Source organism: Castor canadensis, chromosome 14 (assembly GCF_047511655.1).
Source record: "Castor canadensis chromosome 14, mCasCan1.hap1v2, whole genome shotgun sequence".
Taxonomy (NCBI): domain Eukaryota; kingdom Metazoa; phylum Chordata; class Mammalia; order Rodentia; family Castoridae; genus Castor; species Castor canadensis.
The window spans coordinates 26,658,523-26,684,238 of record NC_133399.1 but is presented as its reverse complement, the minus strand read 5'-3'; the positions used below and the strand labels follow the sequence as shown (position 1 = coordinate 26,684,238).

The 25,716-nt window shown below is 53.8% G+C and overlaps 1 protein-coding gene across 3 annotated transcripts; it reads left to right on the top strand.

Moving 5' to 3' along the window:
• The first annotated feature begins 341 nt into the window (after positions 1–341).
• Positions 342–25,716, top strand: LOC109687763 (complement C3-like). 3 transcript variants are annotated; one of them, XM_074054107.1, is made up of 41 exons: positions 342–497; positions 623–830; positions 1,258–1,432; positions 1,629–1,699; positions 1,800–1,888; positions 1,968–2,050; positions 2,279–2,366; positions 2,768–2,870; positions 2,965–3,085; positions 3,481–3,596; positions 4,302–4,442; positions 4,531–4,734; positions 4,927–5,136; positions 5,590–5,751; positions 6,011–6,140; positions 8,105–8,185; positions 9,096–9,293; positions 9,401–9,512; positions 9,761–9,849; positions 9,939–10,078; positions 10,801–11,007; positions 11,450–11,501; positions 11,602–11,688; positions 11,834–12,037; positions 13,818–13,893; positions 14,045–14,213; positions 17,058–17,153; positions 17,291–17,444; positions 17,933–18,105; positions 18,244–18,402; positions 19,068–19,127; positions 20,405–20,495; positions 21,456–21,501; positions 22,279–22,366; positions 22,846–22,932; positions 23,119–23,224; positions 23,648–23,737; positions 24,326–24,412; positions 24,502–24,591; positions 24,697–24,832; positions 25,142–25,716. In XM_074054107.1, the coding sequence occupies exons 1-41, from the start codon at positions 427–429 to the stop codon at positions 25,272–25,274; spliced, it is 4,983 nt and encodes a 1,660-aa protein (XP_073910208.1). In that variant the 5' UTR covers positions 342–426; the 3' UTR covers positions 25,275–25,716. The 3 variants fall into 3 exon arrangements, 2 of the variants coding, with proteins under 2 accessions (XP_073910208.1, XP_073910209.1); XR_012441365.1 differs by lacking the exons at positions 24,697–24,832; positions 25,142–25,716 and having other exon boundaries at positions 23,648–23,703; XM_074054108.1 differs by lacking the exons at positions 342–497; positions 1,629–1,699 and having other exon boundaries at positions 694–830.

The window sequence follows — 25,716 nt, the reverse complement described above, 5'->3', positions numbered from 1 at the left end:
CAGACGGCAACATGCCACATGCTTTGCTCATGCAGGGGATTGGGAAATGAGAATGAAATGCTTGCTGTGTCCCAGAAACCGCCACCAAATTCACAAGGGCAGGGGTGGGGACAAGCCACCCGGCCTGGCGGGGGAGGGAGACTTTTCTACCCATCCCTACCAGCTAAGCCCAAGCAAGTCCCAGGGTCAATGTTCTGGGGACCACATGGCTCCCCGCTGGGAGAGGGGGAGGCCCCCAGGATAAGATCCTTTCTGTCACCTGTCCCCAGTCCCCCTCAAAGGGACAGCCCCCTCCTATCCTCTTCCACTGGATTACGGGAATCCCTCCCCACACCTGTTTAGATATTAACCCAGCCAGCAGAGGCCAAGGCAAACAGGCCAGAGCCGGGGCAGACCAGGGGCCACATATCTGCTGTCTGCCTCACCATGGACGCCACCTGGCCCCTGGGCTTCATTCTGATCCTCATGGGCGGCCCCCTCGTCCACGCTGAGCCACTGTGAGTCGGGGGTCTTCGGGGACTCGGTGACGTCCTGCTTGTGTCATGTCTACCTGACTCCCCTGTTCATGGGGTGGCCCCCTTCTCCGGTTGAGTCATGTGTCCCTATGTCTCCTCTCTGTCAGGTACATCCTGGTGACCCCCCGAGTCATGAGAGTGGGCAGCCCCGAGAACATCCACGTCCAGGCCCACTCAGACTCCACGCAGCCTCTCGAGACGCCCCTCGGGGTGAACGTCACCGTGTGGGACTTTCCCCTGAGGATGACAATGGTGGCTAGGACACAGCTCTTGCTGTCACCGAAAAATGACTTTATGACTCAGATGCTTGTGACGGTGGGTGACAGGCCAGGATGGGTGAAAGGGAGGCCCCATGTCAGCAGAGAGGGGCTGACCCTAGGGGCACTTCTCGTAAGGGACACTGGAGAGTTGACACAGTGTCTCTATGTCATCATTCTGTTGTGTCCATTGGAAATCAGAAGTCCCCTAGGGCAGAAAGAACTGCCTCTAGCCGGACAGACGTCTCTCTGTGAGTTATACGGGCGCCCTCTGCTGGTCATTGAGGAAGTTGAGCGTGGACTGGGTTTCCGTGGCTCGGTGCCCTTGTGCAGTGAGCAACCCGAACAGCTGCACATGGCGTCCTTGCTCCCCAGGACTGACCCAGAGGGCTCCCTTCCACTCAGTTGCTTCTTCCAAGATCTGCCACAAGGTTTTTCCCCTAGACCCCAGCAGAACTTGAGGAATGTGGGTATGTCTCCCCCAGGTTCCTGAGTCTCTGGTATACCCGGCCAAACCAGGACAGCAATATATCATCATCCGGGTGGCTTGGGGGCCCCCCTCAGCCTCCTCTTTCATGGAGAAGATGGTGCTAGTGATTCCCCATGCTGGCTATATCTTCATCCAGACCGACAAGACTATCTATACCCCAGAGCACTCAGGTACAGCCCCTGGGGACTTAGCTTGGGGACAGATGCTAACTCCTCTCCACAATGTCCCTTAATGTTCAATATCCTCCCATCCATCTACAAAAGTCCCCTCCACCACCACCCCCCACGATCCTAAAGGCCACCCCTCTTTGCAAGCCATCTCCCCCCGCCCTCTATCAGACACGCAGCATGTCCCCATATTCTCTAGTCCAGTACCGGGTGCTCACGGTGAATCACAAGATGGACCCTGTGTCTAGAACATTCACGCTGGACATCAAGGTGGCCTCTCCCCCTGGGCGGGGAGGGGGAGGGTGGATCTTAGACACTGGGGTCAAGACACATGCTGGAGATCTAAAGGTCCTGACCCCTGTCCCCACAGAACCCAGAGGGGATCACAGTGACCAGTCAGAGCCTGCTGGCCAAAGAAGGACTTTTTGCAAGTTCTTTTCACCTACCGGAGCTTGTGAGGTGCGCTGTGGAAACCCTAAGGGCTGGCGTGGGCGGAGGTGATCCCCAGTCTCCCTGACTCCTGACTCTCTCATCGCAGTTTGGGGACCTGGACCATAGAAGCCAGTTACCAAAGTGCAGGCAAGCAGAAGTTCAAGGCCACCTTTGACGTGAAGGAGTACGGTGAGGAGGCCGTGGGCAGGGAGGCCCCAAGGAGCACGTGGGGACCGGGGCTGGAGATGGATGGGATGTCTCAAGAGTGGCCGGAGGGCTGACGTGCACCTGCCATGTGCCTGGGAGCAGAACTGTGTGTTCCAGCCCCTGGGGGATGTCAGAGTCACAGAGGAAAGAGAAAGATAAGAAAGGGACAGAATGACATGCTGATAGTCACCTTGCTCTTATCCTACACAGTGCTCCCGTCTTTTGATGTCCAGCTGATGCCAAACAAGATGTTTTTCCACCTTAATGACGAGAGCCTGGACGTTGACATCCAGGCGCGGTGAGGCTGATCACCGCCCTCCCCCACCCCGGCCTGCTATAGGACAGGGACACCAAGAAACAGAGTGGGTAGAGAAACATGGCCCACGTCTGAAGGACCGAGGGTGGCAGGGAGCTCTGCCGCCACCCCTGAGACATGCCAGGCCCACGAGACTGTCCCCCATCTTTGAAAACCCACAAGTGGCACAGGCCACCACTTGGGTCCTCCAGGCTTCTCGGCTCCCTCTACCATCGTGTGAGGTTGCACGGGCCCCATGACATATTTGTCACCTCCCAGGCTCGTGTGCATTGGCGACAAAGCCATCTAAGATTCCAAGGGCCACCTGTGCCCCTCCTGAAGCTGCCCAGCGAGATCCTTGGAGCCACCTCTGCAGCCAACAAAGGTGACCCTCTGTCCTCCAGGTATATATTCAACAAGCCAGTGGACGGACATGCCCTGGTCATCTTTGGAGTGAAGATGGACTCCCGCCGTATCCCCATCCAAAGCTCTCTGCAGAGAGTGGAGGTGACCAAATTGTGACACCCCCCTCTTGCCTCCTCTCCACCCACCTCCCATCACTCCCCCAAGAAGCCATCTCCTTCTGTCCTCCCAAGAACAGGTCTCTGAAGGCCAGGGCCACATCTCCCTCCAGAAGGACCAGCTGATGGCCATGTTTGAAGGCCCAGAAAAGGACCTTCTTGGGGCCTCCATCTTTATCAACGTCACCGTGTTCTCCTCAGGTGGTACCCTCCCCCCAAGGCTCTGACTGAGGGCCAAGATACTGATTTTTTCCCAGCTCAGACTCTTCATCCATGGGACCTCAGGCCACCTCTGAGCCTGCTCCCTCATCAGAGGAATGAGGAGACATCAGCAGGGCTGGGAGGAGTGAAAATTGTGCAGTTGTCTTTCTCTGCCTCTGCTGGGTACAGTACTTCACCCCTGTAATCTCAGCTACACAGGAGGTAGAGATTGGAGGATTGAAGTTTGAGTCCAGGCCCAGGCAAACAAGTTAGTGAGACTCCCATCTCAATCACTAAGCCACAAATAAAAAGATGAGTTGCTCACGGCAGCAGCCACACCACTTGCCCAGGAAATTGAGCCACTGGCCGACTCCATGGTCCCCCTGTCTCCACAGGGGGCGAGATGGTGCAGGTGGAGCACTCAGGGGTGAAGATCGTGGAGACACCATACACCATCAAGTTCATCAGGACACCACAGTATTTCAAGCCAGGAATGCCTTTCCACTTTAGGGTGAGAGTCTGGGCTCACTCCACCCAGGGACTCAGGGCCCCCTACCCAAAACCACTCTGGAGGGGGGCGGTTCAGACCAAAGTTGAGTCCATCCTACTCCCCAATTTCACTTCAAGTCTTGCTCCAAAACTTTGAGATGCCCAGTGGGTATTAAGAAAGTTACAGCCGGGAGTTGGTGGCTCACGCCTATAATCCTAGCTCCTTGGGAGGCTGAGATTGGGAGGATCATGGTTCAAGACTAGCCCAGGGAAATAGTTCAGAAGTCCCCATCACCAAAATAGCCAGAGCAAAATGGACTGGAGGTGTGGCTCAAGCAGTAGACCATCTGCTTTGCTAGTGTGAAGCCCTGAGTTCAAACCCCAGTCCTGCCCAATACAAGAAAGTTAGAGGCACTCTTCAGTGGCAATCCTATTCTGAGTTTTCCCCAAGCCCTCCATGTCTCCTCCTACCCTCTCTACTCCCAGTCTTCCCATCCCAACTAGCATGCCCACAGCCAGGAGCTGGCATAGTTAGACACCTCAAAACTCTAGGGGGCACCACTCACAAAGACTGGAATGTGAAGGATGCCCTGGTGGTGCCCAGTGCACCTCTTGTACAACTGTACAAGGCGTCCTATCCAGATGGAAGTCTTGCTTTCTGCTTCTCACTCCAAGCCACACCTTCCCCGCCACCTGTCCTTCATCTCACCCCAGATTCTACCCCCAGGTCTTTGTCTCAAATCCTGATGGGTCTCCAGCCTCCGGTGTCCTGGTCCACTGCCAAAACCACAAAGTGCACACCTTAGAAGATGGCGTGGCTTCTCTGACCATCAACACAGATGCAAACCTGAAACAGCTCCCCATCTCGGTACCAACCCAACAGGGTAAAGAATGGTGCGGTTTTGGGGCTGTGTGAGCTGGGAAGGTTGGGTTTACTTGCCTGTGGCTCTCTGCAGGTGGAAACTGACACTTCTCTGTGGCCAAAGGCTTCAGCCACGATGACCGCCTGGCCTTACTCCACTCAGGAGAAGTCAGGGAACTTCCTGCACATTGAGGTGAAGACGCTGGGCACGGAAGTCGGCAGCAACATCCAACTAAGCCTCAACACGAGACATAGGGACTCTGGAGCCAAAGAAAGGATCACCTCTTTCACCATCATAGTGAGGAGCTAGAACCGGGGGCTGAGCCAAAGAGGTCTTTCCCCTGGGACCATTGGAATGGCGCCCCCTAGTGTTGTGTAATGGACGTCCTTGGCTTGCTGGGTTATGAAGGTGTGATGGTGGGGTGGCCTGGGACAGGCTCAGGAAAGGGCTGGCCTTCCCCTTCTTACCCTCGGTGTCTTTATCCCCAAGGTTCTGAGCAAAGGCTGGATTGTGAGTTCCAAACAGCAGTTAAAAAGCCCAGGGAGTGTCTACACGTCCGCCATTATTGACGTGACTCCAGACATGCTACCTTCCTTTCGCATTTTGGCCTTTTATTTACTGCCCAGGGGAGTGAACCAGGACCCTGAGCTGGTGGCTGACTCCATATGGATTGACGTGAATGACAGATGCATGGGACACGTATGCCAAACTCCTTGTAGCTGTAACATCACCATCAAAAAATTCTAGCAAGGGCAGGACATGGTGATGCATGCCTGTAATTCCAGCTATGTGGGAGGTGGGGATGAGAGGAGAGTGGTAAAAGTTGGTCCTAGATAAAAAGCAGGAGACCCTATCTGAAAAATAAACTAAAAGCAAAAAGGGCTGGAGGTGTGGCTCAAGTGATAAAGCACTTGTCTAGCAGGCACAAGGTTCTGAGTTCAAACCCCAGTACCACCAAAAAAAGGTTCTAGCAAGATCTGTACAAGTTCAAGGATTCCCAGCCTGGAGGGGGCCATGGGGTCAGGGGGCAAAAAAGAGGAAACTATGTGGCCTTAAAAGCTCAACACAGGGGTGAACTTGGTCTGGTGGGGTTCTACAGGGAACGCAAAGCTGAAAATGGAGTTCATGACATCTCTCTTTCTCTCGGCTCAGTTGAAGGTTGGCTTGAAGAATGATGGGTTTGTTTCAACTTTGGAACCCAATAGTAAAGTGGAGCTGAAGGTGACAGGTGACTCAGAGGCCACAGTAGGGCTGCTGGCAGTGGACAAGGCTGTCTATGTTTTGAACAGCAAACACAAGCTCACTCAGAAGAAGGTGAGACCAGTGGGCTCTGGGCTAGGTGGTTGATGGAAGATTCTAGCTGGAGCCCTTCAGCTGTGAGAGTGGCAGCATCCATGGTGTTGTGGGTTCTGGGAGCCGGTGCAAGGCATAGCAACCGGATGTGGCAAGAACTCAACAGATGGCAGAAGGATTTAGGATTATTATTTGAGCTTGTAATTCCAGTGCACCATGGCTCCTTTCCTGAAGGGGTGAGACAGGTCCCAAACCCAGGTATACCTGTCTTGACCCCCAGATCTGGGACGTGGTGGAGGAACATGACATTGGCTGCACGGCAGGCAGTGGGAAGGACAGGCTTGCTGTGTTCAAGGATGCTGGGTTGGATCTGAAGATCAGCACCGGGATGGAGACCAAGGCAAGCTCAGGTACAGGCACGGGGCAGGGATTACAATCCAGACCTTGCCACTTATCATGGGCTGGTCACATTTTCTCCCTGAGTCTCCACTGCTGTGTCCATAAAAATAGAGGTAATCATTGAGCATCCCTAAATACAGAAATGCAAACTCTGGAATGGTCTAAAATCTGAGAAAAAAAAATTTAGTACCAATGCAATGTTCAAAAATTTCAGATTTCAGGATTTCAGATTTCAAATGTGCAACAGGTAGGCCATGAAAATAATCCAAAATCTGAAATCCAAAGCATTTATGGTCCCAAGCATTTCACTTTATTTATTTATGGCAGTACTGGGATTTGAATTCAAGGCCTTTGGCTTTCTATGCAGGTGCTCTACCACTTGAGCCGTACCTCCACCCCTGGTCCCAAGCATTTCAGATAAGAGATAACTGAAGTATAATAATAATAATAATAATAGTAATAATAGAATAACTGTCATAATAGAAGTAACTCACTCTGCGTTGGTTAAGATAGATGTTTGGGTCCGGCACTGGTGGCTCACCCTGTAATCCCAGCTACTCAGGAGGCAGAGATCAGGAGGATTGCAGTTTAAGGCCAGCCCTGAGAAAATATTTCAGGAGACCCTATCTCAAAAAAATACCCATCACAAAAAAAGAGGTGGCAGAGGGGCTCAAGCAGTAGAGCACCTGCCTAGCAAGCATGAGGCCCTGAGTTCAAACCCCAGCACTGCCAAAAACAAAAATAAGAGTTTGGAGGGCCATGTATACCAGAGGTAAAAATTAACAGTAGCACTCTTGCGGGAATCGCAAGCTGAGATAGGGGACACTGAGGCAGTTTAGCAGGAAGCAGCATTTTATTGTGCTGGCACAGACTCAGGGGACTCACGTCCAAAGGCTGAGCCCGGAGAACAAAGAGGTCTCACCTTATATGCCCTTGCAAACAGATTACAGAAGCAAAAAGCAAAGCTCAACCCACATATGACTGCATGTGACTTCCTTGGCTATTTCATTCCCCCAGCGCTATGTGACCGTCATGCTTCAATTCTTTAAGCTTTATCTCTCTGCTTTGCCATCCCCTCCCCCGCCTCATTTTTAGAACACAGCCTGTCTGTTTCTCTTCTGGTCCTCCTCCCTGATATATCATTCCCCTCTTTGATGCTCAGACCCACCTAGGGTCAAAGAGCATCATCTTGAATTAGAGATTTGTATTTCCATAGCCTCATTGCATGAGCAGCCATTTTTCTCTCTATAGTGGCCTCCATAATGGTCCTGATAGACTGCAATACCAGGGGACCAGGCAGGGATACTGCAGGACATGGCCCATCGCCCCAATTTCCATGACAAATGTCGCCTGCGCTGTCCCCTTACTCTGGGGCTTTTAGGATCACTCACCAGCAACCTCACAAACCTGGGGTACATGAGCCGATGTCACACCCGACAGTTGGGGAGTGCATGGCACAAAGTCTGGCTGTGTAGAGGTTCCAACAACGGCTCTCTTAGAACATTCAGTACATGGGGGAACCTTGTAAGGGCCAACCCAAAAGGTAAGAGCCCAAGTGTGTGGAGGAGAGCAGGGGTCGCCCTCATCAGCGACAAGTATGAGTGTCTTCTCTCAGCTGTGACTACTAATGTTAATTATAGTCCTGATTTACTACATTTTGGGGGGCACTGGGGATGGAACCCAGGGTCTGCTCATGCTGGGCAAGTCCTCTGCCACTGTGCTACACCCCCTGCCCTCCTAAGTACTTTTGTATGCATGATCTCAGTGATAGAGTTCTGTTTATGCCCATTTTAAATTGCTGGAGAAATTCATGCCCATAGAGGTTAAGCAATTTACTAAGGATTGCCCAGCTTTTAGGGGGAAGAAAGGAAATAATGGAATTAAATGTGATGCAAATACAGCACTGAGCATCCAGTAAGTACCCAATAAATGCTATCTGGACCACTGTCCCCTCATTCTTCTCTCCGGCCCCCAGAGTGGCACTGTCCTCAGACTGCCCCTCCCAGCCCCCGCCGCCACCGCTCCCTGAAGAGACTGGAGACCAGGAGGAACGCAGGTGAGAACGGAAGTCTTCCAACCCACTGTGCCTCAGGGATGAGCACAGGAAATGTCGGGATTTCTAGCAAGGAGAGGCGTCATTGGGAATTCTGTGCCAAACATGGTGGTGCATTTCTGTAGTCCCAGCACTCAGGAGGTTGAGGTGGGAAGATCGAGAGTTCGAGGCCAACCTGAACTATGAAATGAGATCCTGTCTCAAAAGAAAAAAGTTTAGAAGGAATATATAAAGAGTAGAAGGTTGTTCACCGAGCCAAGATCAATCACCCTACTACAGGGGTGATATTGTAATTGATAAAATCTTAGAAAATTGTGGCATTTTGGTAACTATTGGAACAAAATTACACCCGTTTCAAATCACGCACACACGAGATTCCACTGCTGCACACACACACTTCTCTCCCACCTTCCAAATCTTACACAATTGCACCCCAGCAGCTGGATCTCACCCCCTTCAGGACTGTCACTGCAAAGGAGGCTGGGAAATGTAGTTCTTAGCTATCGAGCCTCTGATCCAGCGGTGAATGTAGCTGCATGGTTGCGTATGGTGGGCATATATCCAAGGCCAGGGTGGGGACTGGAAGAAGCAGCTCTGAGCCTGGGGGCTGGACGATGGGAGAGAGCCGTGGATGGTGTTAGAACCAGGTCAACTCGCCCTGGCTCTGCAGTGTGCATGCTGTGTGACCCTAGGCAAATGAATCCACCTCTCTGTTGTCCAGCTTCCTCATCAGAATTCAGCACTTGGGTTCAGTATGAGGCTCTGGGAGGATATGGGAAAGGCATGAGGCACAGTGTAAGCCGCAGGATCGTGGCTCAGAGGCAAGATGCCCCTGGCAGGAAGGTGGACGGGGCTCAGTTTGCTTAGGTTCTGACAACCCAACCCTGCTTCCTCCGCGAACTCGGGCCCACAGTGAACAAGTTCAACTCGGATCTGGAGCGCAAGTGCTGCGAGGCTGGGTTCCGAGAGAGCCCGGTGGGGCTGTCCTGCGTGGAGAGGACCAGATATGTCCGCCACGGTCCAGTCTGCGTGGCTGCCTTCCTAGACTGCTGCCACCTGTCCGAGACCTTGACCCGAGAAGCTCGGGAAGAACAGTTGATTCTAGGGACAAGTGAGAGGGTCAGGGCAGGGGACAGCGGGTGGGGCTCCCCTGAAGGCGAGGAGGGCCGCGGGACAGCCATGAAGGAGATGCCACCCTGCATCCGACCCTTCCCGCAGGCGATGAGGACGACGTGTTTGATGATCTCTTTCTGGACGACATGCCTGTCCGCACCTTTTTCCCCGAGAGCTGGCTCTGGAGGACACTTACTTTGCCAAAGAGTAACGCGGGGTAGGATGGCAGTCCCTCCTGGACACTGATCACGGGCCATGACCCCAGCAGTGACACCGCGGCTCAGGGTAGACCCAAGATAGGTCCACCTGGATGGGAGGAAGAGCCCAGTGGGTCCCCCAAAATGACGAGGCTTGTGATAGAGAGAGCAGGTGACGTCCCCCCAGTAGTGACCATCGCCTGGACAGTGACCTCTCTTGACCCAGAGCCTCTGTCCAGGCAGTGACCCCTCCCTCCCCCGTTTCCAGAAGCCTCTCTCAACACTCCTTCTCTGTGCAAATGCCGGACTCCATCACCACCTGGCAATTTGTGGCCATCAGCCTCAAGGATGGACAAGGTGACCCCGCAAGCCCGATGCTGAGGGCCCTACCCAGCCCCGGGACACCATCGGCTGAGTTGTAACACCTTGCACTCTGGTGGCCCTAGGCGTCTGCGTCTCTGAGCCCTTTGAGCTGATGGTGATGAAAACTTTCTTTGTGGACCTTAAGTTGCCGTCGTCTGTGATCCGGAACGAGCAGGTGCAGATCCAAGCTGTGCTGTACAACTTCAAGGACCAAGAGGTCAAGGTGAAGCGCCCCGCCCCGCCCGGCCAGAACACCTGTCAGCGTCGCCCCACACGGTGGGGCACGCCTGGAATCCCAGAACCGGGGGATGGAGGCGGGAGAGTCACAGTTTGAGGCCAGCCTAGGTTACACAGCAAGTTCGAGTCCAGCCTGAACTATAGAACAGGTTCCAGACCGGCCTGGGCTACATAGTAAGATGCCATCCCCTCATGCCCCCCCAAAAAAGAAAGAAAACAGAAGGGGGTGCCAGGCACCAGTGGCTCTTGCCTGTAATCCTAGCTACTTGAGCGGCTGAGATCAGGAGGATCAAGGTTCATCAAATACTTCAGGAGATCCCATGTCCCAAATAATCGGAGCAAAATGGACTGGAGGTGTGGCTCAAGTAGTAGAACGCTTGCTTTGCAAGTGCAAAGTCCTGAGTTCAAATCCCATCCTACCCATAAAAGCAGGGGAGTGATGCTGAAGTGGTTCCTTTATTCCAGAGGGCCCCTTGGGAAAGCTGCTAAGATATTATCTCATTTAAATCTTGCAATGACTCCGTCTGATGGGTACAATGGTTTTAAGATAAGGAAAGGAAGGAACAGAGAGGTTAGGGGGCTGGCCCGAGGTCACACAGCATGGCCGTGACCCAGGCCACATGCAGTGCTGGCCGCTGGCTCTGAGCATTTCAGGTGGCATCCTGACCACCCCAGTACTTCAGGAACCACGTCCCCATCCTGCCCTAGGTCCGGGTAGAGTTTCCCCACAAGGAGCCGCTGTGCAGTGCCTCAAAGCCGGGAGCCCCGTCCCGCCAGGTTGTGGTGGTGCCGCCCACCTCCACCAAGATGGTGCCCTTCGTGCTCCTCCCTCTCGAGATTGGCCAAGTGGACGTGGAGGTGAAGGCTGTGGGCCTCGGAGTCATGGACCACGTGAAAAAAGTGCTCCTGGTCCAGGTACTGCCAAGAAGCGGGGTTCCCCTGGGCCCCGGCTGTGATCATGGGAGGACCAGTTGGGCCCAAATATATATATATATACGTATATATATATATATATATACGTATATATATATATATATACGTATATATATATATATATATATATTTTTTTTTACTTAAGCACAAGGTCAGTCAAGACTATTAATTCATTCAGCCCTCAGAACGCTTTTGAGAGAGGAACAATTACTTTCCTCCTTGTACAAAAGGGGAAACCAAGGCACAGCGAGGTTAAGTAAATTTTCCCAAGGATGCACAGCTCAGAAGTAGAAGAGCTGGGATTTGAGCCCAGACATTTGGGCCGAGTCTGTGACTTCACACCTAAGCCGCGCTTCCTCTTACTGTCCTTAGGACTGTCATCATCACTGCTGCTGCCATTGTTAACTTGCTTCCTCTCCCACAGGCCGGGGGCCGGATAGAGAGACTCTTTCACAGTATTTTTCTGAACCCTCAAGGTTTGTGGGGCCAGTGGGGGAGCATGTGGGGCCCTGGGGCCATGCTGGGGAGGAGAAAGGGGCTGAAATGTCCCAATCACAGAAGCTCGTACCCAATCAGGTCAGACCCAAGCGGAGCTGGTGCCAAGACGGGAGTTTTTGAACAAGGTGCCCGGCACGCAGGCGGAAGTGTTTGTCAGCGTCCAAGGTGGGGCGGGGGACAGGTTTGGGGTGGGGGCGGCTGGGTCCAGGTTCTGCCAGACACTGGGACAGGGAGGGCTGGGGGCTGACCTGGGGTGAAGGGGGAGTCCTGGTGGCCACTCCCTGAGGTGACCCCCTCACCCATCCGACAGGTGACATCCTTGGTGAAGCTGTCCTGGGCAGCCTAACGTCCAGGGAGGTGCAGGACCTGCTGACTGTCCCGGGTGGCTGTCCCGAGCAGACGCTGAGCAGGCTGGCCCCCGTGATCATCCTGACCGGCTACCTGGACGCCACCGGCCAGTGGGGCAAGGTCGGGGTGGAGCACAGGGACCAGGTGATAAAGAATATTATCAGCGGTGAGAGCGGGGACCCTCGGGGGGGCTTTTGGTTGGCTTGTTTGTTTGTTGAGACTGAGTCTCACTATGTAGGCCAGGCTGGCCTCAAAGTCGTGATCCTCCTGCCTCCACCTCCTGGGTAACTGGGATTATGGCTGTGCACCACCCCAACTTACTCTTTCAATTTGATGAGGCAATGCCCCCACGTAATCCTGTCACTGGGGTGAATGGCAGTGTCTTGGTCTCGCCAAAGAAAGAATTTGGGGGGGGCACACATAGAGTTTTAACTTAGCAAGATTTATTTGAAGCAAAGCCAATGCAAAAATGAGATTTATTGGATTAAAGGTGGAAGTACGCCGTGCAGATAAGTGGACTCAATGTTTTGCGCGTAATTGCAGAAATTTCTGAGAATTTCTAAGATTCAGGGAGTTGGGGGAGGGATGTGGGAGAGTGGTTCACCCCATTGTCATCCTCAGACCCAGGATGTTGATTTTGGGGTGCGTGCATGAAGCAGCAACCATAATGAGATGTAGGTGAGGACTGTCGGTGACTTCTGGGGTTAGGAAAGTCCCTACTGGGGTGGATGCTGGGGACCGTGGTGGCGGTAGCCTCATTGGCACCGTGACTCACACCTGCAATCCCGGCTACTCAGGAGGCAGAGATCAGGAGGATCGTGGTTCAAAGCCAGCCTGGGCAAATAGTTCTCGAGACCCCATCTCAAAAAAAAGACCCAATACAAAACAGGGCTGGCAGAGTGACATAGGTAGCGGAGGATCTGCTTAGCAAGCATGAGGCCCTGAGTTCAAACCCAGTACTGCAAAGAAGGAGAAGGAGAAGAAACCTCAATCGTAGTCAACAGTTATTCCAGGAAAATGGTGGAGAGAACATTTGGCAAAATGTACCTGGAGATGGTGTCACACCTGCTCCCTGGCTCCTCCGTGTTCCCACTGTGCACATTCTACCTGCCCTCCCCATATCAACCCCAAGTGGGAAACCCCAAAATAATCCCAGGGCACTTCCTTGTGGACCCCTCCCCAGGTTACAGGTAACCAACCCCAGGTACCACCAGAGATGGATGCCCCAGTTGAGCTCAGAGACCCGCAGGTAAATTCGGGCTGACCCCTCTTCCACGGGCTCTCGCAAACAGTAACTGCCCAGGTAACTCCCAGACACGGTCACCCCCAATGTCACCCCCAAATCATAAACCTGCAGGTGGACTTGGGCTATACACAGGTAGCAATACCCACAGCCAGGTGCGGTTCCTGCAATGTCCCGAGAACCCGGCTCAAGCAAAACAGGGCAAAGAAACAGAAAAGTCAGTGACAGCACTCAGAGTACCCCCAAGAGGGCCCCTCCAAGGTTGCACCCCAGAAATAACTTTGCAATGGGGACACCCCTGATTTATAGCCAAGAAGAAACCCCTCAAAGAAAGTCCCAGGCAGGGATCCCCCAGAATAACCCTCTCCCAGGTTACACCTGACCCCTCCAAGCTGCGACCCCCCCCAACACACACGTCTCCCTAGAGCCCCCAAGCTGACAATATCTCAGGTGACTCCCAGGCAGGTATGAACACATCCTGCATCCCCACACTCATACCTGGGCCCTGAAGCCTCCTTCACACACCTGCACAACGGCTGTTGAGGTCACACCTATCATGGGTGACACCTACATGTAACACAGTCCCAAGTCACACCCGGACCCCGTCCCCACTCTCCAGAATATTCCTGCTAACTGATGCCAGCTGCCCAGCCACATCTGCACCCCGGCTGTCCCCGCGAGCCTGGCTTTGTGTCTTCCCCAGGTCACATTCAAATGCTCACCCACCGCAGTTACGATGGCACTTACCATGTCACCAAGGGAAGCCCAGGCAGCACCTGGTAAGGATGGCCCGGTCACGGCTGCCACCACGACCTCAGAAGCCTGACAACTGGCTTTTTACGCTGGCAGACACGGGGAGCGGTGGACCCCCCCAGTGTGGGGAACCCCTTGGTTTCCATTCCCAGTTGTCATTGCTCCCTCTCCCAACAGGCTCACAAGCTACGTGTTCCGAATCTTCAAGCTGGCCTACCCCATAATGACCGTCAAGGTGCTCGACCTGCCATCCCTCTGCGCCATGGCTGAATGGATCATCTCCCAGAGACAGGCAGAGGATGGGAGCTTCTTGGAGAGAGGCCCTGTGGTCATGGCGTCCATGCAGGTACCTGCCGTCCCCTTGCCTGGACCAGTCAAACAAAACCTAGGGCTCTGAGCCCCAATAGGACACTAAAGTCCAACTCAGGTAGGAGGAGAAAGGGAAAGAGATGGGTGTCCCCCGGGCTGGGCCACCTGTGTTCTGTTACAATGCGGGTGAGCCTGAACACATCTGGGGTCCCATCTGTCCCATCAGAGTGACCATTCCTGACCCTACTCCCTCTGGGCCTGAGTCCTCTCAGTGTTGAGACAAAACATCTGTTCCCACCCAGTCTTCTCCACACCAGCCTCCTCCAGAAACATCTTTCAAACACAGCCTGGCTGGGTGTGGTGGTGCACGCCTGTAATCCCAGCACTCAAGAGGCTGAGGCAGGAGGATCTTGAGTTTCAGACCAGCCAAAGTTAGATAGCAAGACCCTGCCTCAAAAAATAATCCAACACAATGGGTTGGCGGAGTGGCTCAAGTGGCAAGCAAAACTCCCTGAGTTCAAACACCAGTGCCACCAAAACAAAACAAAGAAAAAAGAAAAGTCAAACACAACCTGGTGGGTCTCTCCCCTGCTCAAACACCTTCCAGGCTCCCAGCTGTCATTTTATCTTTTCTCTCACGGCTCATTGCTCATGACTCACATTTAATTCCTGTGGGTTCCCCAAATCACCTCTGTCTTTTTGCATATGCTACCCTCTAGGCACAGAATAGCCTTCCTTCATCCATTTTTTTTCCTCCCCCTAAAGTGGCCAAATTTTGTTTTCTTTCAAGATTTAGCTCAGACACTATTTCCTCCAGGAAGCCTCCCCAGAATACCAGCCCGGTGCCTGCCTTTATCATTGCACCTATCCTATTACTCACTCACTCACTCATTCAACAAACATTGATTCAGAGACTTCTGTCCACCAGGTTCTGTGCTGGGCAGAAGGGAACCATCTAGGTAAATGACACATACAATCCCTGCCCTGTGACACTCCCAAGATACTGGAGGTGGAGGGAGGCGGAAGTTCACCAAATAATTATAATTAGCAATTGTTGATTTGGCTTTTTTTTTTTCTGGTACTGGGGATTGAACCAAGAGCTTCGCACATGCTAGGCAAGCGCTCTTCCACTTCAGCCATGCTCCCAGCTCAATATAAGTCGCCATCCTTTGAGATAAAATCATGTTATGTTCCACAGGAAAGGAAAATCAGGAGAGAGTAGCTTTCAGGGGCCCGGGGCATAAACAGTAATCTGAAAATGAGCTAGGGCTTGGTTGGGGATCTTGGGAATGGAAAACTGAGCTCCAGGCAATGTCAGCAGCACTTGCAAAGGCCCTGTGGCACGCTGCAGGAGGGAGAAGAGAGGACGGCATGCCCACGGCACATAGATAGGACACAGGGCAGTCTGTCCTGAGGCCTGAGAGAAAGGAAAGATTCAGATCCCCAAGTCTACAGGACTTCGGGGAGCAGGTATCATTCAGAACATTGGGAAGCGTTTGCTGAATGAAACACTGAGTGAATGAATGAGGGAGTGTTTAAGGAATGAACGTGAGTGAATGAATGAAGGAATGAGAACATGAAGGAATGAATTGAGTGAATGAATGATCAAATGAATGAGTGAAGCCGGGCGCCAGTGTTGCACGCCTGTCATCCCAGCTATTTGGGAGGCTGAGGCGGGATGACCATTGGAACCCAGGAGTTCGGGGCAGCATCTAAAATAACAGTAACAGGTGTGGACTCTTGGCAGCCTTCATCAGGAGCTGGTATTTGCACAAGACCTAAAGAGGTGAGGGTGCAAGTTATATGGTCAACTAGAAAAACAGGGTCCCAAGCAGAGGAAGCAGCATGTGCAAAGGGCCTGAGACTGGAAAGTGCCCTGCATGTCAGAGGGACACCAAGGAGGAACGTCACTATGGCTGGAACAGAGTGAGTGAGGGCAGGAAGGTGACGTGACAGATCAGGCACCGTGCCTTAGGCCATTGGGAGGATTGGGCTTTTCCTCTGCGTAAGGTGGGAGCCATGGAGAGTCCTGGTCAGAAGAGGGAGTCACCCGGTTCTGGCCGCTGTTAAGTGGGGACAGTTACCGGTTTACTGTGACAGCCCAAAATAGCAGATATTTATTCTCTCAGTGCCGCAGGCTACAAGTCCCAAATCCGGGTGGTGGCAGGGTCACGTTCCCGCCCCAGGCTCCAGGGAGGAGTCCTCTCCTCCTCCTCTTCTCTTCTCTCAACCTCCTCCTGGCTCCTGTGGGTTGCCAGCGATCCGGCCTTCGTTGAGTTGGCCTCAAACCACAATCCTCACCTCTCTGCCTCCTACATAGACATGGCTTCTTTCTTATAAGGACCCCAGTCTTTGGAGTCAGGGCCCACACTGGTCCAGTGTGACCTCTTCTAAGCTAATTACACCCACAAACACCCTTTTTCCAAATAAGATTCCATTCTGAGGTTCCAAGTTAACACGATTCAATTCAGTGCGGGGTGGGGGGGCAAAGAGGAGTTTGAGCCCTGCATTGGTCGCCTTCCAGCAATGGAAGCCTCCACATTTCAGATTCCTCATCAGGAAAACGGGACTGAGGTGAGGATGTTCTGAGGTGGTACAAAGGACTTAACCCGGGAGTACCAGCTGCCGTGTGCAGGTCTGGAACCCAGGGCCTTTGCACATGCTAGGCAAGCGCTCTACCACTGAGCTGCGTGTCCAGCCTGCTGTCAGCTTTTGTGAGTAAGGCAGACCCCACATAGGCGACCCTCAGGTAGCTCCTCCCTCTCTCCACATCGCACCTCCAGCAGCATCCAGCCCCGGCAGCACCCCAAGGTCAGGAAGGAAGGCTGGGATGGATGTCCCCACCATGCTCAGAGTTTCGTGGGTGTGACTTTATCCACAGGGTGGCTACAAAGGCTCAGAGGCAGACATATCCCTCACGGCACTTGTCCTGATCGCCCTGCATGAGGGGAGCGAACTGTGCGGCCCCAGAATAACGGTAGGACCCCAGAGAGGAGGGCGGGGTGTGCAGGATGCGTGAGCCTGCCCCCAAGTCCCTCCCGGTCCCTCTCCCCTAACTCCTGGACCTCTTTCCTCTGATCACCTCCCTCTGGCCTCGTCCCTTGGACCCTCTAGAATTTGGCCGGCAGCCTAGAGAGAGCCCGAGGCTTCCTGGAAACGCAACTCCCCAACATCCAGACGACCTTTGCCATGGCCATAGCCTCCTACGCGCTGGCACTGGCCAACAGCCCCCGGGCCAACGACCGCCTGGACAGCTTCGCCAGCCAGGGTGGGTGTGGGGCACGGCACAGCCCACTGCGCGTTAGCCGCGGTCACGGGGGCGGGGAGGGGACACAATCCCAAATCCAGCAAATTGCGACTCGCCACTGAGTGTTTACTGAGCCCCTGGTATGCATCACCTCCGGAGCTCAGAGCCCAAGAGACCGAGGCGAGCAAGGCTGACACGGTCCCTGCCCTCCAGGGTCCCACGGTCCCTCAGACAGTGATGTTCAATAAAATGGCCGATGAGCCAGGCTCACCCCTGTAATCTTAGCTACTCAGGAGGCAGAGGTCAGGAGGATGGTGGTTCAAAGCCAGCCTGGGCAAATAGTGCCAGAGACCCTATCTCGAAAGACCCATCACAGACAAAAGGGCTGGTGGAGTGGCTCAAGGTGGAGGCCCTGAGGTCAAGCCCCAGTGCAGATGGGATTGAAGGAGAGGCAGGAGGAGGCAGTTAGCCCCAATCCAGGTGACCAGGTGGGTGTGTCCCTCTTCTAGACAAAACCCACTGGCCGGTGGGCTACCTGGGCCAGGACTCCTTGTACACTGTGGAGGCCACAGCCTACGCGCTGATGCAGAAGCTCTATCTGGGCCAGCACCATGAGACGCACGCCATCGCCAAGTGGCTCCTGGAGAGGCGCGAGCTGGGCGGGGGCTTCGGGTCCACGCAGGTGACCGGGCCTGGGAGGGGGCCGGGAGCTGACCGAGGTGCTGGCGCGCCCCGCCCGCGGGAGGGCGCTGTCCGTGGTGCTGAAGTGGCCAGAGCCCTGTCTGTGGTGCTGATCTCCGTCCCCTGCTCCAACACCCAGACCACCGTGGTGACCCTCGAAGCCCTGACCCGCTTCAGCGAAGATGTCCCCTTCCATGGAACCCAGGACCTCCGTGTCCAGATCAGTGTCCCCAAGAGAGCGTTGAACGTGCAGTGGCTCATTAATCGGAACAACGCCTACCAGCAGCGGTCAGCCAAGGTGCGGAGATGAGGGACGGGCAGGAGGTCTATGCAAAGGTGGCACTGGAGGTGAGGGTGGCACTGGGGGACAGGAAGGAGGTCCATGTATAATTATCCCATTGAGGATAAGGCCAACAGCTACATCCTTACCAATCTACTCCCCCCAAAGATGACGTCATGGCTGTTGGCAATTTGACTTTATGTTGATGTATACAGTCATCTGTTCCATTACCATTTTGGAGTGTCTACCATGGGCCACGAGTCATAAAAGATGCATGGTCCCTGTCTTCATGAAACAATCTAGAAAGAAATGTATGCAGCCAGGTGTGGTGGTGCACACCTGTAATCCCAGTTACTGGGGAGGTGGATGTAGGAGCATCATGGTCCGAGGACAGTCCAGGCAAAAGCATGAGGCCCTACCTAAAAAAATAACCAAAGTAAAAAAAGGGGTGGGGGCAGGACTCAAGTGATAAAGTGCCTGCCTAGCAAGCTCAAGACCTGGGTTCCATCCCCAGTATACCCCTCCCCCCCAAAAAAAAAGCAAAATGAGGGGAAAATGAAAAGGTGCAAAGATGTCAGTGAAGAGTATGTTGGAGGCTCTGTGCATGCTTTCCTCCCCGCCCTCCTTGCTCTCAGCCCCCTGGTGCTGCCTGTGTCACCCTTAAATCCTCTTCTTCTCTTCAGTTCTTGGCTCAGGATGACTTAGAGATCAAAGTCAGTGGCAATGGAAGAGGCACCATCTCGGTAGGTCTGGTCCCCTGCATCCTGGTCCGCGAAGGCTGTCATGCCAAAATACCACTAAGTCAGGAGGTTTCTCACAGTTCCAGATGGGGGAGGCAGTCCAAGGTCAAGGCACTGGCAGATTCAGTGCTTTCTGGTTCACAATTGGTGCTTTCTTGTTTTTCTTTTTCTTTTTGCCTTTGTTTTTGTTTGTTTCAGACAGGGTCTCACTGGGTAGCCCGGATTGGCCTTAAATTTTTTATGTAGCCAGGCTGGCCTGGATCTTAAGATCCTCCTGCCTCAGCCTCCTGAGTGCTGGGATTACAGGTGTGCCTAGATGCTGTCTTCCTGTTTGTCCTCACATGATGGAAGGAGCAAGGAGCTTTGTGAGGCCTGATAAGGGCACTAATCCTGTTTCTAAGGTCTCCACCCTCTTGACCTAATCACCTCCAAAGGCTCCACTTTCTTTCTTTCTTGTTCTTTTTTTTTTTTTTTTGTGGTACCAGGGCTTGAACTCAGGGCCTACACCTTGAGTCACTCCACCAGCCCTTTTTGTGTTGGGTATTTTAGAGATAGGGTCTGGTGAACTATTTGCCCAGGCTGGCTTGGAACCACGATCCTCCTGATCTCTGCCTCCTGAGTAGCTAGGATTACAGGCGTGAGCCACTGGCGCCTGGCTCCACTTTCTAATGTAGTGACACTGACGTTTAATTTTTCAATATATGAATTGAGGGGAGTCACAAACTCATGCCAAAGAACTCACCTTTGAAATCTTTAACTAGAAGGGCTGGAGGAGTGGCCCAAGCAGTAGAGCACCTGCCTAGTAAGTCCAAGACCCTAAATTCAAACCCTAGTACCACCAAAAACAAAGAAAAGAAAAATAAGCCAGTCGTGGTGGCACATGCTTATAATCCCAGAGGAAGGGAGGGAGGGAGGGAGTGGGAGAGAGAGAGAGAGGAGGAGGAGAGGAGGGAGGGAGGAAGGAGGGACAGAAGGAAGGAAGGAGGAGGGAGGGGAGGAGGGAGAGAGAGAGAGAAGGATGAGAAGAGGGAGGGAGGGAGGAAGGCAGGAAGGCAGGCAGGGAGGGAGGGAGGCAGGAAGGGAAGAAGGAAGGGAGGGAGGAAGGAAGTTCTACTAGACTCGAGCCTGTTCTGGCTCTGACCCCAGAATCAAAGGGTAGAGGGGAAGAGACCTTGGGTTGAGTCCCCACTTGCGCAGAGACCTGGGAAGTCAGGGATGAGAGTGAGGAGGAAAGGGAGAGGGTTGCCATGGGCTCTGATGTCCTTTTTCTGCCCTGACAGATACTGACGATGTACCACAGGTCCCCAGAGTCCTGGGAGGAGACATGCAACCTCTACCGCCTAAATGTGACTCTGCAAAGTGTCCCAGAAGGTGAGCGAGGACCCAGTAATGCACAACCCTGCGTCCTTATTACTTTATCTTAGCTGCTGCTCATGAAGCACATTTATTCAGTCATTCAACAAATGTTTAGTGAGCATTTTCTGCAGGCTAGACCATTTCTTGGTCCTGGAAACATAGATATGAGCTAGAAAAATGTCCTGTGTCCCCAGATGTGGTGATGCAGCCTGTAGTCCCAGCACTCAGGAGGCAGAGGCAGGAGGATCATGAGTTTGAGGCCAGCCTGGGCTACACAGTGAAACATTGTCTCAAAAACCCAGGGCTGGGGATGTGTGGCTCAGGGACAGGTGCAAAGGCCCTGAAATAGGAATGAATTCACTGGGTGTGAGTAACAGTGAGGAGAGTATGTGGCTAGAGAGGAGCAAGAGGTAGAATTTTAGGAGACAGTTGAGAGGTGATGAGGGAAGCTAGCACCTGGACTTGGTCATAGGGAGGGTTTGACTTTGGCCAGCCTTTGCTTTAAGTCAACTGGGAGCCATAGAAGGTTCTAAGCAGAGGAGGGACCTAGCACAGGTTTGCACTGGCTCCTCTTGACACTGTGGGAGGACAGACAGGAGAGGGCAAAAATGAGAGCCGGGAGACCAGGGAGACTGGTCCTTCAGGAAGCCTGACCAAGGTCATGGGTGTAAAATGACCAGAAATAGCAGACTTTGTCAGCTCTCAGACTGGGGTATCAAAGAGAGGAGAGAACCCTCACACTCTGGTTTGAGCCCTTCCTCCTCCTCCCCCCCCTTCCTCCTCCCCCTCCTGCTCCCAATGGCTTCAGAATATGATGAATTTATACATGAAGAAAGTGAGGCAGAGAGGTTAAGCAATTTGTTCAAAGTCACACATCAGCAGCATCAGGATTTGAACCCAGAAAGCTGGCTCCAGAGGCCCTGAGCTCAGTCACGGTGCTCTCCAGCCTTCTAAACCCCTTCTTTCTCGCTGCAGAAAATAAAAAAGGAGAGGAGACTTTCCAGCTCCGGATGGAAACAAGGTAATGGGAGCAGGACTTTGGGCTGGGCAGGAGGAAGGCGCTGTGATCTTCTGTCCACATTTCTTCCCTCCCTGGGTACTGGATGGAGGGTGGGGACAAGCTGACCTCTCCATGCCTCATCCTACCCCTATCTTACCTCCAACTCTTCCTGTCATCCTGTCACATCTGCTTGAACTAAGGTGGCAAACTGCCACAGCCAACGAGCTCCATCATCCAGATGAGCAGAGTTAACTCCAAGCGCAATGGCTCTCCCTTGGCCAGGTCTGCCCCAGATACAAATATGTACTGAGCACCTAGCTCTAGAAGCTATAATAAAGGCACGAAATGTCAGGCGCCGGTGGCTGTCACCTGTGATCCTAGCTGCTTGGGAGGCTGAGATTAGGAAGAGCAAGGTTTAAGGTCAGCCAGGGTAAATAGCTCATGAGACCCCATCTCCAAAATAACCACAGCAAATTGGACTGGAGGAGTGGCTCAACTGGCAGAGCACCTGCTTTGCAAGTGTGAAGTGAAGCCCTGTGTTCAAACCCCAGTCCCTCAAAAAAAAAAAAAAAGCAACCAAAGAGGAGGAGGAGGCTAGGGAGAACAGATGAAACAGCACTTGCTGTAGACCCTAACACAAGATATTTAGAGGGGACACCCAGATTCCTGCTTGCTAGTGCTCTATGCTGTTGAGGGCAGAGTGGAGATGAGGCTACTGCACTGGTGCAGAAGCTGGCAGTGGGGAGCACGGGGTAAGAGGCAGCAGGACAGTAGGAAGACAGACTGTGAAATCCCCAGGTTCCAGGACAATCGAGAGGCCACCATGACTATCATGGAGATCTCCCTGCTCACCGGCTTCTACCCCAACCTGGATGACCTGAAACAGGTAAAGAAGACCCCACCTGCAAGCAGCTGAGCCACATGTCACCCCCTCCATGTGGAAGCAGGCAGAAGTTACCTGGATTAGGGCCCCATGGACTGCCCCATGCTAGGGCCAGGTTACTTAGTAATGACTCTTTTGGTTTTATTTTTGGCGGCATTGGGGTTTGAACTCAGGGCCTTGTGCTTGCTAAACAGGTGCTCTACCACTTGAGACATTCCACCAGCCCTTTCTGCTTTAGGTATTTTTTGGATAAAGTCTCTCATTTTTTGCCTGGGCCAACAATCCTTACCTCTGCCTCCCTGGTAACTGGGATCACAGCACTTGCCCTAAGTGACCCCCAGCATGGCTTTAAGGATGTCCTTTGATGCTTGGGCCTCAGTTTTCCCAACAGCAGATGAGGCCGGGAGCTCACACCAGCTGAGCTCCTAGGTCTGGGGACTTGGAGGCCTCCTGCTAACCGCCATCGCTGCCCTCTGCCCCAGCTCACCAACGACGTGGAGATGTATGCCTTCCAGTACGAGACCAACACAAGCTCCAGCGACAGCACGGTTGTCCTCTACCTGGACAAGGTGAGGAAGGCCAGGTGCCCAGGTAGAGACCTTCAGATGGTCCCCTGAGTGGCCTTGGCAGGCAGCCATTCCCTCTGAGGTCTGTGCCTACAGTCCAGCCCACGTGGCCAGTGGTCATGGTCAAGGTCCTGTGGTCAATGCCCCATACTCAGCTCAGACTGGACTCCTCCCCACCCCCTCCCCCAGCTCTCCCATAAAGAAGACACGGTGCTGGGCTTCCGCGTGCACAGGATGCTGCAGGCCGAGTTCCTTCAGGCTGCTCTGGTCACCATCTATGACTACTACGAGCCTTGTGAGCAAAAGTCTGGGGGGTGGACAGGTGTCCCACAAGGGGACCAGGACTGCAAAGGACAGAGCCAGGAGCTGGGGAATGTGAGCCTGGGTGCTCACGAGGGGCGTGGCCTTCTTGGGTGATTCTAAGTGGGCGTGGTCTGGAAGCAGCAGAACCCAATAAGAGACTGAGCATGGCCTGCTGGGGAGTGGAGTGGGGCGAGAAGGGGCGTGGTCTTTAAAGGGGCGGGGCCTGGGGAGTGGCTGGACAGGGCCAAGCAGGGTGAGGCTTCCAGGGGGTGGGGCTAGGAAATGGGCGGTAGCCAGAGTCTGGAGGGGGCGTGGCCAGATCCGGGGCGGGGCCCGGCGGGGCCGGGCGGGGCCGGGCGGGCACCTCGCCCCTGGAAGGCTGGGCAAAGTCACTCCCCGGCTCTGCTCCTGGCAGCCCACAGGTGCGGTGCTTTCTACAACCTGCCCGGCGAGCGCTCTTCCCTGCGAAAGGTCTGCCACAAAGATGTCTGCAGATGCGCCGAGGGTGAGATGGGTCGGGGGAACCCCAGCCTGGGGGCCCAGGAGACCTCGGCCACCTCCTGGCTGTCCTCTGCGCTGAGGGTAGTCACAGAGACAGGGACAGAGATTCTTGCACTCAGGCCCTGCCAAAGACCGAGGGGCAGACACACATCCGGCCAGGTGACGGAGGATGGCGAGTTCCAGGACAGTCTGGGCTACATATATATACATGGCGAGACCCTGTCTCAAGAAAAGCAGAGAGAGAGAGAGGGAAGATGGGAGACACGGACACAGATGGGGACTGGGATATAGCTCAGTGGCAGAGCGCTTGCCTAGCATGCACCAGGCCCTGGGTTCCAGTCCCATCACAAGAAAGAGAGAGAAAGGACAAAGAGGAGGGGAGGGAGGGAGGGAGGGAGGGAGGGAAGAAGGAAGGAAGGAAGGAAGGAAGGGGAAGGAGGAAAGGAAGAAAAGAGTGAGTGGAGGGAGAGACTGTGGAGGACCCTACAGACCAGAATGGTGAGACCTAGAGACCTGAGGAGTTGGGTGGAGGGCGGTAGAGGGAGGCGGGCCACTCCCCAGCCAGCCAGAGCACGGTCACCTGACCTTCCAGAGCAATGTCCGTCCCTGAGGCAGGACAGCGGCCGGCTGAGACAGAAGGAGCTCCAGGTGGCCGCCTGTGAGCCAGGCGTGGACTTTGGTGAGTGGGGAAGGCGGGAAGGAGCAGCAGGGGAAAGTGAGACCCACCCGAGGGCCACATCACGCCTTCCTACCCTTTGTCCTCCCCAGTGTACAAGGTCAAGCTGGAGGCAGTGGAGGCCTCTGCCTCAAACCCCTACATCCACTACAGCATGAAGCTCCAAGCTGTCATCAAAAGTGGTATGTCCCAGGTGACAGGAGAGGAAGTGCTGCCCTGCCCTGGGGGATGTCCCAGGGTGACATGGGGCCAGTCCTGCACCTGTTCTCACACTGGCTCTCTTCCAGGCACAGATGCTGTTGTGCCCCTCACCATGAAGAAATTTGTCTCCCACGCCACCTGCTATGACTCCCTGGGCTTAAAAGAACAGGAGTCGTACCTCATCATGGGCCAGACATCAGACCTGTGGAAAGTGGAAACCAAGTGCGTATGGAGGGGACTCCTGACTGGGTTCCCTTCTCTACCCCGGCCCAGTCCTCAGTTCCACAATTTCTGCTAGACTTGTCAGTGGGACATCTGGGGTGTCAGGACCGCCATGAACAGAGGTTCTGGCTGTGCACTGCACAACTCATTCACAAGATTATAGGGAAATTCATTACCTGCATTTCCCAACAGAGGGCAGTAAAGAGTCAGATGGGATCCTATAGTTAAAGACACCAAGCAGGACTGGGGAGGTCCCCAAGCCTCCAAAGATACCCGAGTCTCCTTTCCCATTTTGCTGTCTCCCACCAGTTACACCTACATCCTGGGCAAGGACACATTCCTCATGCTGTGGCCAGCAGAAGGGGCCGTGGGCAAGAAGAAATTGCTGGACCAGCTGGAGGAATTTTCAGAATACATGACCAACCGTGGCTGTGAGTCCTGAGTTGCCACGGTCCTCACTGTTGTTCTCAGGGAGGTGTCTCAAAGAAGATTGGGACACTGGACTTAACTTCAAATACAGAGATCAAATACAGAGATCAAACTCTGGACATTTGTTCTTAGCCATAGCCCTAAACAACCTGCCGTGACATGGCTTGGACCTGTCACCTGTCACTTTTTCACCCCACTCTGACCTCACGGGCATCACTTGTGTTCTTCTAACACTCAAGTTGTTTTCTACCCCAGGGCCTTTGCACCTACTGTCCCTCTATCTGGTACTCCCCTCATCCCCATGTATGGCTCAAACCCTTCCCTTAGCTGGACTCTGTTTAAATGTCAGCTCTTCGCTGGGTGCTGGTGGCTCATGCCTGTAATCCTAGCTGCTCAGGAGGCAGAGATCATAGTGGATCAAGGTTCAAAGCCAGCCTGGGCTTGAAAAAAACCCA

Excerpts from the sequence above, each read along its gene's own strand:
- LOC109687763 (XM_074054107.1), top strand. The coding sequence starts at position 427 with ATGGACGCCACCTGGCCCCTGGGCTTCATTCTGATCCTCATGGGCGGC. Across the intron at positions 3,086-3,480 it reads CGTCACCGTGTTCTCCTCAG|GGGGCGAGATGGTGCAGGTG; the intron begins GTGGTACCCTCC and ends CTGTCTCCACAG. Across the intron at positions 9,850-9,938 it reads CAGCCTCAAGGATGGACAAG|GCGTCTGCGTCTCTGAGCCC; the intron begins GTGACCCCGCAA and ends TGGTGGCCCTAG.